The sequence below is a fragment of the Silene latifolia genome, chromosome 1, assembly GCF_048544455.1.
Source record: "Silene latifolia isolate original U9 population chromosome 1, ASM4854445v1, whole genome shotgun sequence".
NCBI lineage: Eukaryota > Viridiplantae > Streptophyta > Magnoliopsida > Caryophyllales > Caryophyllaceae > Silene > Silene latifolia.
In genome coordinates, this window is record NC_133526.1 from 12,960,285 (window position 1) to 12,972,865 (window position 12,581).

General features: G+C 35.2%; 2 protein-coding genes and 1 long non-coding RNA gene across 3 annotated transcripts in view; 1 reads left to right on the plus strand and 2 right to left on the minus strand.

Annotated features, from left to right (window-relative positions):
• Positions 1 to 151: 151 nt before the first annotated feature.
• LOC141599138 (beta-1,4-xylosyltransferase IRX9) lies at positions 152 to 2,235 on the minus strand. The gene is made up of 3 exons (XM_074419066.1): positions 1,343 to 2,235; positions 856 to 1,081; positions 152 to 581 (listed from the first exon to the last, which is right to left on the minus strand). Exons 1-3 carry the CDS (start codon positions 1,966 to 1,968, stop codon positions 414 to 416), a joined length of 1,020 nt encoding a protein of 339 aa, XP_074275167.1. The 5' UTR covers positions 1,969 to 2,235; the 3' UTR covers positions 152 to 413.
• A 4,414-nt stretch (positions 2,236 to 6,649) lies between these two features.
• LOC141640733 (uncharacterized) lies at positions 6,650 to 7,093 on the minus strand. Its single transcript, XM_074449417.1, has one exon. It carries the CDS (start codon positions 7,091 to 7,093, stop codon positions 6,650 to 6,652), a length of 444 nt encoding a protein of 147 aa, XP_074305518.1.
• A 3,947-nt stretch (positions 7,094 to 11,040) lies between these two features.
• The window catches only part of LOC141651456 (uncharacterized), a 30,369-nt gene continuing 28,828 nt past the window's right edge, over positions 11,041 to 12,581 (plus strand). Inside the window, exon 1 of the long non-coding RNA XR_012546904.1 lies at positions 11,041 to 11,222. This is a non-coding gene — a long non-coding RNA (uncharacterized LOC141651456). The remainder of the gene's footprint in view (positions 11,223 to 12,581) is intronic.

Sequence of the window (12,581 nt, forward strand, 5' to 3'; positions counted from 1 at the left end):
TGGGTCAGGGGTGTTATTTTGTTGAGGTGCGTTGAATAAGATTTGATTAGACAGAGGCTATTCCATTTTAGATAATTTGCACTTGACTTTGGTGGTCAAATTAGTTCAACTTTGATCGATATTTTCTCACCGCCCATCACTAAAACAATAGTTAAGAGCCTTAAGTTATCTTTTGTTTGAGTGAAAAATAATCTCAACTTGGAACAAATATGCATGCCTAGGATTGAAATGTGTACCTTCTTTCTAGTGTGTAAATACATTGCTGAGGCAAAAGAATTTGCTGAGTACAGCTGGCTATAATACTAAACTAATACTATAGTTATTAATCACACAAGATTTGGCACAAAGGAAAATACATCGGAGAAGCTCCAAAATTAAATCACGTGGTTCTCGAGTTCTTCTGGTAGTTCTTTTTATATCTGCCTATCATTAATTGGAGCGTCTTGAACTTCATTAACTTGCACTGTTTCGGACTTGAGATGGAACTGCCAAAGATTTACTTTGGAGCAATCTTCTGATGGTACACCTTTTATCTTGGTTTCATCTTCTGTAACTGCTTGCTTGACAAACTTTAGTGAATCCTGCAGCAGAAAACACCTTGTAGTTACAGAGTATATGGTTTCAGTTAATCAATTGTCCAGTGTCAGGTGCATGTGAATTCTTAAATTTTTGTATTCGTATGTTATAGTGGTAAAAACAGTTTGTTTTTACGGGTAAAACTATTATCATTTCTAATTGACCTTTAGATTCATTTACGGAAAAAATACTAATCATTTAAGTGTACGTGAATCCTTTTACCATTAATGTGTCTGGTGTTACATATTTAGGTTCAATTTTTTTGTGGGAGTTACGAACCTGCTTGGCGCCTTCAGTTGCAGGAAGACGGCCCCACCGTTCTGGATCCCAGAGGATTGAGCTATTGAATCCGAAACCTGAAATATGGATCTCGAATTCCTCTGCTGCACGATTCAGATTCTTTACATGCCACCCAAGAATCTGGGATGATTGACATACTGGTCCTTCAACTATCATCTTCTTTCTCCATGCTGAAAGTTTTGCTAGAGGCCATGTTCCAAAAGCCCTGCACAAACAGGTAAACTGTTACCTGATATTTTTTTTCCTAAGTCTCGTTTTCACCATCCAGTAACAAACTAGCAGTCATTTCATTTTACCTGATGGTAATTTTTTGGTGGTCGCAAATTCTTTGTATGAGATAGTCTAAAGTTCTTGATAGTTAGTTAGCCTTTTACTTAACAGTTTAATACAGCATTATGAGCTGTTAAACTGTTAGCCCTAAAGATTAGTACAAAGTATAGAAAAGAAATAGAAAGAGAATTCATACTCAATTGCTCGGATCTCATCGAAGAAGTTGAGATCATAGACATTAGAAAGCCCAGCAAAATGAACAACCCCACTCAACCGATGATGCTCAATGTGCTTAAGTGCGAGATTTCTCTGATGATCCACTTCAGCTCTAGGATTAGTGAAATTTTCCTTGAACACCAAATGTCTATACATAACCCCTGTTCCTCGGAGTATATCAGATACATCAGAAAACTCTCTTTGAGACTCCACAACAATCCATAACAATGGCGGAGCCACCAACTTCAATGTATTTGCCAACCTCCTTAGCAAAACTCCTCGTAGAGGATCCCTTTCGTTCGTAGAGGTTATAACAATCACTTGTCTCCTGGGTCTCAAATCCTGTTCCTTTACACTTCTGTTACTTTCGGACGAATTTGAATTGTCTAATTTGTTGACATAACTATTGCTTGGTTGCCTCACCATAGGCCTTGGTGCTAGCTCGAAAGACTGATTATATCGTGCTGTAAACTTCAAACCAGGAATTGAAGACTTAGAAGTAGGAGCAAACCCTGTAAAGAAACCCATCACAAAACATAATGCAAAATGAACAGCAGCTTTCTTCCATATTTGAACTCGCTTCTTAGACCTTTCCACCGATCCCATTTCTTTTGGAAACGATAATGGGTTTTTTCAGAGCTTATGTTGCGGTCTAGGCACGGGAAATGGGTTTTATGTAAGAAAGTATTTCCAAGAACACAATAAAATGATGCTAATGATTGGAACTAGCTAACTCGAAAGAAGAGTTAGCTGTTCTTGTTACATTAAATTAAGTTAGTTTGTTTTTTAAGTTGTAAATGTGTAGGTGTTTCATAGAATTTGTGTTGTTGCTTCAGCTAGTCATTGCTTAAACTAAAAGAAAGAACTGGTGGAATTCAAGACAGGAGGTTTTCTAGTTGTTGGCTGCACCAAATGTTTGTTGATGATGCTACCATATTACCAAATGGATAGTGAAAAATGTTCACAATTTTTCTGAGATTTTGTTTGAATTAATTTACCATGTACAAAAATGTTTGAATCACTGACCACCGTGTCCCGTGTCCAAAAATTATAATCCGAGATGATTCTACTAAAATTCCGAATTTTTACACATACTAGCTAGTTAAAAATGAACAATAATTTTAGTGATTTAGTTTCTAAGAGACCGTCTCACATTAGAGTTCGTTTTTTTTTGGCAGCTGTAAAAGACTAAAAGGATGAAATTATACAATGTTTAGGCTATTAGAGCTAAGTTAGCTTAATATAACCACCATAATAAGATAGCTTAAGCCATGTTGGTGGAGGAGTATCGTCATCAAAACCAACAGCTGCGCAAACTACTTCCTTGGTTCATTGAGCTTATTTATAGATTTGTTAAACTAGATGAGTCGGATTTAGAGTACACATGTTGGGTCAGAGGATGGGTTGTGTTTTACGGTAACGGCCAGGGTCCGGCCCAAATCCCAATTACACCTGGATGTGGATCTGGATATACTTGTTGGCCCGGCCCAACTTGAGTGACCATTGTGTCAATAGCTAAACCAGTCCAAAAATGAACACTTCACAGGAGCTTTGAGCTTAGCGGCGTAAGCAGAGACGGTTTTAGAATTCTAAAATGGGGATTCGAGTTAAAATTAAAATAAACGAGGAAACTAAGATAAAATTAATATGGGAAAATCAATTAATGCTTGAATAATCAATCGGAAATAGAGAACAACTGTTATTTCCTATTGTAATATGTAGATATCCCGTTTTGAACAATTGCACCACATAAATCCTCAATGAAAACGCCACTGTGCAGACGTAGTTAAGTACTCCTACAAAACTAACTTGATCATTAGAAAGGTCCTCACCCAAATAAAGACAATAGGATAAATGCTCCTACAAAAACTAACTTGTACCACATTCGATGTATAATCTATAAAATGAGTTTTTAAAATAACACTTTATCAGGGTTAGCCAAGATTATAACTATTTCTCCACAGAAACATAGGATAAATTGATCAACAATTTTTTTATATAAAACCGTTTTACATAAAAATCCTCACTAGTATAATTTCCATCAATCACCACTTTCCATAATAAAGGAACTAAGGTCTTTTATTATATGGTTTTACAATGTGATATTGTAAAACCGTTTTACAGGGGACTTACTCATTATTTTGATAAAAAATAACTTAATTTCATTTATGTTTATTGAACTTTTTTATTCCTTTGTGAGAAGGAAGTTTAGTCCAAGGTTGGGGGGAATATCCTAAAATTGTAAATTCCACTATTATTCATCGAAAATGGTCAAATTATAGGCTAAGATCGTTGTACAGAAGAACCACTTAAAAGTAATAATTTTATGTTAATACAAATAGTAATGTTTTATTTTTATAAATGACAACTTTTTAGGGGGCGTTTGTTTCGTGCATGGGTATAGGTTTGAAATCAGGAATCATACCTTAATGGTACGGGGTTAGAACTCCATTCCTTATTCTATGGGCTTGTTTCAATTCCGAAAGGTATGAGTTTGAAATTCAATTAAAACCATAGTTTTTGATATTATAAAGTCATAAAAATAAATATTTAATCAAATAATTATATAAAAGTTCATTAACAATCGTGTCAGAACTTTTATTTTCACATTTTTATTTGTTTTAGTTTGATACCCATAAGTATCAATTTCATACTCATCCCCCTAATTGGGTATGAGAAACCCATACCACGTGGGTTTGAGGTATGGGTATGAAACCCTTGTGTTTGTCAAACAAACACTTGATATGCGTTTGGCTCATTCCAAACTCATACCTTATACCTTTAGTGCTTGAACCAAACACCAGTGTTAAGAGTATCTTTTAATATAAAATAATCACTATTTATTTTAAAGTGATCATTAATTTTTTGGAAAAATTAAGAGGAATAATCCATCCTATTGGGCGTCTTCCATTATTAATCCATGTTCTTTTTTAATCCCACAATAAAACCAACTAATTAACATATCATTAAAGCCTAAACTTGGTCACTTTGTAACTTGTTGTATCCGATTAAAGAGTAGTGGGGTCCATATTTTTCTTATTTATTATCTTCTTCTTCTTTCCTTTCCTTTCCTTTCCTGCGTATTCTTCATTCATTATTTTTCTCTATTAATTTTATTCTCCATAGCCCTTTTCTTTCCCTTAATCTATCTTTAATCAAACGAAGTTGCTCAAATTCCTCAATGAAATATGCACCTGCATATGAATCCTCTTCTAATTCATGGTCTTCTGCAACCTCGAAAGAAGTAAGATGCTATCACAATATGAACGCAGTGATACAGATTGCAAAGAAGGGAGTAAATGAAGGGAGAAGGTTCTATGGGTGTCCCTTATGGCCAGTAAATGAATTGATTTGAATGTCCTTTACTATTTGATATAAACCCTAATCTGATTTTGCTAAAAAAAATTGAGGCCCTAATTTGATTTGAGCAATAATAAAACCCTAATCTTGATTCCTGAACTATTGTAGGAAAATAAGTGCGGGTTTTTTGTATGGATAAAAGGAGGGGTCATCTGATAGTAGCAATTTTCATCAGAAGTGGCTTGAAGACGAGCTGAAGAAAATGAAGATGAAGAAGGGAAAGTTGAAGAAAGAAGTTTTGTAGTTGAAAGTTGAAGTTAAAAAACACATTATGGGGGAGAAGGTTGCTTTGCTAGGACTAATTTTCTCTTGGATTTTTTTTGCAATATGTTGGATGATAAAGAGGGATTGATGTAGTTCTTCTGTTTGCATTACTAGCAAGAAATATAACAATTCCAACCTTATATTAATGGAATGAAAAGATTCTTGTTTTTCCATTACATTCCCATTTAAGTTCTTCTTGCCATTACAGTTGAGTTTGTTGACATCAAAATAAAGGGGCCAATTCAGTACTAGAATATGCTATTACATAAACAGGTTCCCTTACAGTCAAAAAATTACATCTTAACCAACTATTACATGTCTTCACTCATTCTGGTTCACTGAAGCTTGAGTTGAGGGGTAACTTGTTGTTTCACTAGTGTAGATCCCGCGCAAATTCGCGGTAAATTTAGGCCTTTTAATTTTTAGTGTTTTAGTTATAGATTTTAGATTTATATCTCGCGAATTTTTTATAAAAAATAGCTAATATTAAAATTTATCAAAATAACTGAATAATTCCATGAATTGTGTTTTTTATGAAAATATTTTAACTACATCAAATTTTTTTAAAAGAAAAATTTTCGTCACGAAGTTAATAATAGGAGATACAGTTTTTATGTATTAATTATTTTAAATGGAAAATTCGTTTAATAAATGAAAATCTAATTTGTTTCCATATACAAGTTTGAGCACTTAGGAGAGAAAACTTTAGAGAAGTTGTATTCTCTTAGTATATAGAAGGATTTATATTTTTACAATTTGCACCTCATTAATGTTTATAAGTTCACTCTATTCCTATTGTACAATTGGCACCTCATTAATCTTAACCAACTATTACATGTCTTCACTCATTCTGGTTCATTGAAGCTTGAGTTGAGGGGTAACTTCTTGTTGTTTCATGTTGTTGAATGGAAATCCTCCCAGTCCTAGGAAACTGTAAATGGAAATATAAGTGAAGATGAGAATTTATTGGTTAAATGGACATATAAATGGATAACTTGACAGACTTTTTCCAACATCAACTTACATTGGTGAAAATATTGCCTTGATCATCATAAAGAATGCCAAATCTTTGTGGTACCTGCAAAATCATCAAAGTATGTCAATCAATTAGACCTCTGCAACAAATTTTATTGAACATCAGCTAATTTCAGTTGATAACTTACCCTTCCACCTCTTCCACTTCTACCAGCAATTCCACCTCTACCACCTCCTCTTTCATCTCTACCACACTACTCCTTCCATGCCACCAATTCCACCTCTACCACCTGCTGCTCCACCTCTGCCACCTAATGTTCCACCTCTTCCACCCCTACCACTATTAATAACCCTGCCACCTCTTCCTATCCTAGTTGGCTGAGCAGTCATTTGGTGATGAGCCTCAGTAGCTGGATTAGTAGTCTGGTGTATGTTATTAGCAGCTCTAGGTATTCCCCTTCCTCTTTTAGGTGGTTGAGGAGTGGCTATAGCCTTGTCTTTGTCAGGGCACTTTCTCTTGTTGTGGGTTCTAGACTTACATACTGAACAAGTCATCTCTAGGCCATGCTTTGTGAGCTTCCCACTTTTTTTGGGATCTTCAAATGGATCCTTCCTTCTGTTTTTCCTAGGTCTGCCTGGACCTACCTTTATTTGGGGGGGGGGGGTTCAAGAGTTGATGAACACTAGGCTAGTGCCTCTCACCTGGGCATGAAGTTATCGATGAACCATATATCCTCAGATAAGTTTCCTTTTTGTAACGATCATCAACATAGTCCTCAGCTTTCTCATATTTGTCAAATATTGCAGCAATTGCATGACCACAGGGGATACCAGTTAAATTCCACTTTTTACAAGTGCATTCCCTAGTCTCTAAATTAACAGTCGGGTTATCAGTACCATACATTACCTGGTAGACAATATCACTTGATGGCAGAGGTTTGCACATTGCAGCAAGCTCTTTCTCCTTCTCAAGCTTCTCTTGTACCCTAGGGCAGACAAAGGTACATTTGTTCTCCATTTCTGTCTTTTTCTTAACCAACCTTTGCATCAAAGCAACCCTTATCTCCTCAAGCATATATATGATATGCTTTGTACGAGCACTTATAATGTAGGCATTTAATATCTCTGCCATGTTATTAACTATCACATCATTTTTTGAAGTAGTCTTGATGAATGCTCTACAAAAGAGATTTGGGTTGTATGCAAGGAAGGCATCAGCAGCCCTAGGATCCACTTACCTCATAGCATCTAGCCCATCCTTAAAGTCAGCTTCATTGTAAGCTTTTGCACAAGCCCAAAACATCATCTACGTACATTTCATCTCCTTTAAATGACTTGTGCCAATTTGCAAAAATGTGTCTAGCACAATGTCTGTGCTCAACCCTTGGAAACTCCTTGGCCACCATGGTCAATATGCTCTACAAGGCAGAATAAAAAAGACACTATCAAGAAGGCAACATTAACAAGCAAGACAAAATGAAAAATACAAAATATAAGAAAGACAAATTACCTGGTGTTCATCAGAAATAAATGTCCAACCTTCACCAGTTTCTTCACCCAAGCATTTTTTAAGTTCTTTAAAGAACCATTGATAGCTATCATTGTTCTCTCCCTCTAGCACAACCTAAGCAAGTGGGAACATTTGCTCATTGGTATCCCTCCCAACAACAGTAATTAATTGGCCACCCAAAAAGGTTTTTAGAAAACAAGCATCAACACATAACAATTTTCTGCACCCTAAAAGCCATCCTTGCTTCAAGGCATCAAAACAGACAAAGAATCTTTGGAAAACAGGTGGGTTAGGTCTAATAGCAGGTTTTGTGACCAAAGTGAAGAAACTTGTAGGATTTCCCTGACTAAGAGCTGCAATATAACCACCCAATTTGCTGTAGTGCTCTTTCATGGAACCATGTAGCATTCTGTGTGCATGATATTTTACTTTGTATGCATAACCCCTCTTAATTATAACCTTGTAAGTCCTTCTGACAGTTTCAATGATCTCAGTTGCGGGCCAATGAGGTCTTGCCTTAAACACTTCCAACAATTGTTTAGCTAACCAAGTACTCTTCAACTGCCTATTCCTACTCATTGTTCTATGACATGTATGTTCAGGATCCACAGATTTGACAATAAAGGTAGTTGTTGCATTATCCCAGCTTCCATACATCTTAAATGGACAGCCTCCTGCACACCTTATTCTAAGTCTTCTCCCTCTCTCCTTATCACTAACATCAAATGTTAGGTTCCTACCCTGAGCTAGTGCATACCTAGTGACACAATCCCTGAACATATCCCTGCTTGAAAACCTAATCCCTACACACCACTTCAGTTTGGTGAAGTTAGTTTTTTCATTCACAGTAGGTAGGCTAGATCTGCTTCTATGACCAGGTCTTGACTCTTCCTCACTTTCTCCTGGAGTATGGATTTCATCTCCACTTTCATCATAGTCACTTACAAAATCCTCCATTTGATTATTTCCCACTGCAACTTGATCTGAACCTTGGCCACTTAATATCTTAGATTCAACTTCTAACTGGAGTTGTTTTGCAACTTTTATAACCTTAACATTTAAATCTTTCAATTTTTTCCTAGCTTCAATTACTTCATCATCATCTGAGGATTGCTCAGATGCAATGTCATTCTCAATTAATTCCTCCAACACCTCATTAACATCCTCATCTAGACCATCCTCACCATCAACAAAGTTCTCTTCATTAAAATGTTCTAACTGAGGATCTTCATCCTCATCCTCATCATCAACAAAGCCCTCTTCATTGTCAGGGTCATACCCTGGATCATCAGCCTCATCATCATCACTCTCTTCATTCCAAACTATAGGTGGTGCTGAATCAGCTGCTGCCTCATATTCAGAGAAAACATCAGCTATAGTAATGTTATTCAACTCATAACAGCCCTTATTATCATCCTCAGGCGGTGTTGAATCAGCTACAAGTGGTGCTTCCTCAACATTATTTTTCTGTGAGAACCTTGGTGATGTTCTTGTGGGAGTGGCTGTGGGAATTTTTTTAGAGGGAGTTTTCTAGGGTTATTTTAATATGCTGCTTGATGGGGCTGTATCAAGTTGGAGGCTTTTAATAGAGGGAGTTATTAGGGTTTCACAGAGAATGAGGCTTTTGTGAGTGGTATATTGTGGTCCCTTTTTTTCAGAAGTCTTGTTGTTGACTTGAACCTTTTTCCTAGGGACCAGTTTTTGAGGAATATGTACTACATGTGGTTGCCTTAACTCCTCTATGAGCTCAGCTATCTTAGATAAATCAATATCAACAACAAGATAGGCATTTACTACTCTATCACTCTCAGCAATTTGACACATTAATTGAGCATTTTTATCATTTAGAGCCCTCTGAAAACCGCCATTAGGATTCCAAAAGTATATGCCGTCAACATTCCTCCTAAATTTATCACATTTCAGAGCTTCTTCTAGCAAAGTGAACCAACAAAACTTATCTTTCTCATCCCCAACAGTCCTACTCATTCTACCCAGATAAACAAGACCACCCGAATCAAGCATTTTAAATGTTCTTCCATAAAATAATTTCATAGTAACTGTTTGCCAGGGATTTGCCTAAATAATAACAAATCAAAAAAACAAGCATAAAAAAAATTCAACACTTTAGGCTGTGTCGTTACAAAATAAAATCAATTACAAATTAAAATCAATAACAAAAATAATACAAATTAAAATCAAGACAGAAAATGGGAAGAACTACCTGTGTCGTAGTCATAATCAAAGATCAAAACTTCAGCTAGATGAAGGAGAAGAAGGCATAGAAGAGATTAATGACGTTTAGGAGATGAAGGAGATTGAAGCAGATGAAGGAGATTAATAGTGTTTCAGAATTAGGTTAAAAGTAAAGAAGTAAAAGATGGAGTGAGAGGATAATTGGGTAAATGAAAAGTTAGATGAAAGAATTATAAGGTTTTAACCGGTTGTATAGGTTGCCTTTCCAATTGGTTTAAGCTTTAATGATATGTTAATTAGTTGGTTTTATTGTGGGATTAAAGAGAACATGGATTAATAATGGAAGACACCCAATAGAATGGATTATTCCTGTTAATTTTTCCTAATGTTTTTGCATGTCACACTATAGTAGATCTGACAAAAACATTAACTCGATCAAAAATGCATGACTCGAGGCCTGAAATTAACCTGAACTACAACCTTTGAATGTGACATGAAACCTGAATTATCCTGACCCGACCCGAAATAACCTGAACTTAGTTAACCATAAACTGACTCCACCCGAAATGACTTGATCCAAAACTACATAACCTGAAAGTTACCTTACAAAACATGGCTTTTATGAAAAAAAACAAATAAAAAAAAACTGAAATGACTAATTTAAAACACATTTATTTATGTTGAAATATCTACATCTACACTCCTTAAAAAGTCCAAATGTCTGCTACTATAGCCAGAACAGTGTTTTTAGCAGTAAGAGGATTATACATCTGATGTATTACTTCCAATTCTATAGTTTTTGAGTATTCTAATCAAGTTTTTGAGTTTTATTTTAAAGTTTTTGAGTTTTACTATAAAGTTTCTGAGTTTATTCACTTAAAAATTAAGCTCTAAAAAATTACAATAAAACTCAAAAATATTACATACTCCCTCCTATTCACTATATTCTTCCCCTTTCCTTTTTGCACAAGAAATAAAAAAGTGAATTTGGACCACACAAAACACACTACCCCACATGTAATTTAATTTGGACCACACAAATTAACCCAAAAAAAGAAATAAGGAAGAAAACCCGAATAATCCGAATAAGGAAATAGGGAAGAATATAGTGAATAGGAGGGAGTATTAGTTTAGTTAAATTTGAGTTTTGACGGAAAAAATATTAAAATCTAACTTATAAACTTTAATATGCTCAAAGAAATATACATATGCTCAAAAACAAATAAAGTTTGAGGCAATAAGCTCAAAAAAAAATATATATATGCTCAAAAAATAAAAAAGTTGGATGTAGTACATCCGATGTATGTTCATTTTTCTCGTGTTTTTAACCATTTTTTTCAATTTTACCCATGGCTATTTTTCTTTCTTAATCTGTGTCAGCCTTCTGCTATATTCTTCTCTTCTCCTCTTTTTCACCTCTCTCCTAGCCAAAAACAGTCACCATTATGGCGATCAATAATTGCCCTGTTCATTATTCTGGTTTGTTGATTGTTGATTGTGAGTTAAGGAGAGTAATGGCGATCACGAATTGAATCCCGCTGATACAAACCCGTCGCAGGTAACTGTTCATTCTTGTGATTTTCTTCATATATGTTAACTATTGAGATGGATTACTGATTGTTAGTTAAATTAGATAATTTATTAGGGTTTAGTTTTTGGGTTTAAATTGATTGCATACAATAATTTGGGGCTTTATTTTTTTTGGGGGGGGGGGGGGTGTTAAATTGATTGCATGTAATAATTGGGGGTAATTTTAATTTCTGGGTTACTTTGGTGTTTTGCTTTTATTTATCTTTGGTTTGTGCTAAGATAGATAGAATGGTGGAGTATATTCATGTTAATCGTCAATATGAAACGGTATTGGACTAAGGCCAGTACAATAATAATAATCCGACTCCTAATAGTATATACTCGCTTATTTTTGGTTGTTTGTTTAGGCTGGTCGGGTATTTCGAAGAGTTGGTGTGTTGTATTTAGGGTTCAATGGTTCATCTGCCTTCCATCAACATCCACGGTGTAAAAGAAAAAAAAAGTATTAGTTTAAGAGGATTTACCAATCTTAGTCCAGTCTATAAGAAACTTCTGAATTATAAGGTGAAATATGCTGACTAGCATTTTGCAAGCCATTTTTTTTTTCATGATAGTTGTTTAGTCATGTTTTCCATCTTTTCAGTTTACAACTCGCGTCACACTTTACTCTTTGATTGAAAACACTGCTAGAACTTTGTTTCAGGCCTACTTTAGTCATGTATAGCTCGCGATTCAATGGTGCGTGATAACTAGAGTTGGCATAATGTTTTGATAATATAGTAGATGATTTTAAACCACGACCAAGTTTGACATTGACATTGTCAATGAGTTGAGCAAAAGGTCTGAGATTCACAAGATAAGGTCTGAGATTCATAAAATTAAGAGCAAAATAGATTATTTTAAACAACGACCAAGTTTCACAGAACAAGCCCTAAGATTCACTGAACAAGGTCTGAGATTCACAATATAAGGTCTGAGACCAAGTGTCACAGAACAAGCCCTAATATTCACTGAACAAGGTCTGAGATGCACAAGATAAGGTCTGAGATTCACAAAATTAAGAGCAAAATAGATGATTTTAAACCACGACCAAGTTTCACAGAACAAGCCCTAAGATTCACTGAACAAGGTCTGAGATTCACAAGATTCACTGAACAAGGTCTGAAATGATAAAAACGCTTGATGCTAGATTCAGAACCAAGTTTCACAATTCTACGTTCCAGTTTCATAAAATAAGGTTAAGGATTCACAACGTTGACAAAAATAAAACGAGCTTAAAACTTGTCTTCTTCAATCGTCATCTCTATTCTCATTACATCATTCTTCATTCTCAACTTCTTCCTCTTCTTCCGATGTGTCTCCCTATGTGAAGAATCAAACCTTTATT

Coding starts and splice junctions, on each gene's coding strand:
- LOC141599138 (XM_074419066.1), bottom strand. CDS start 1,968: ATGGGATCGGTGGAAAGGTCTAAGAAGCGAGTTCAAATATGGAAGAAA. Junction 1,082..1,342: donor GATGAGATCCGAGCAATTGA/GTATGAATTCTC, acceptor CTGTTTGTGCAG/GGCTTTTGGAACATGGCCTC. Junction 582..855: donor CAACTGAAGGCGCCAAGCAG/GTTCGTAACTCC, acceptor TTTCTGCTGCAG/GATTCACTAAAGTTTGTCAA.
- LOC141640733 (XM_074449417.1), bottom strand. CDS start 7,093: ATGGCAGAGATATTAAATGCCTACATTATAAGTGCTCGTACAAAGCAT.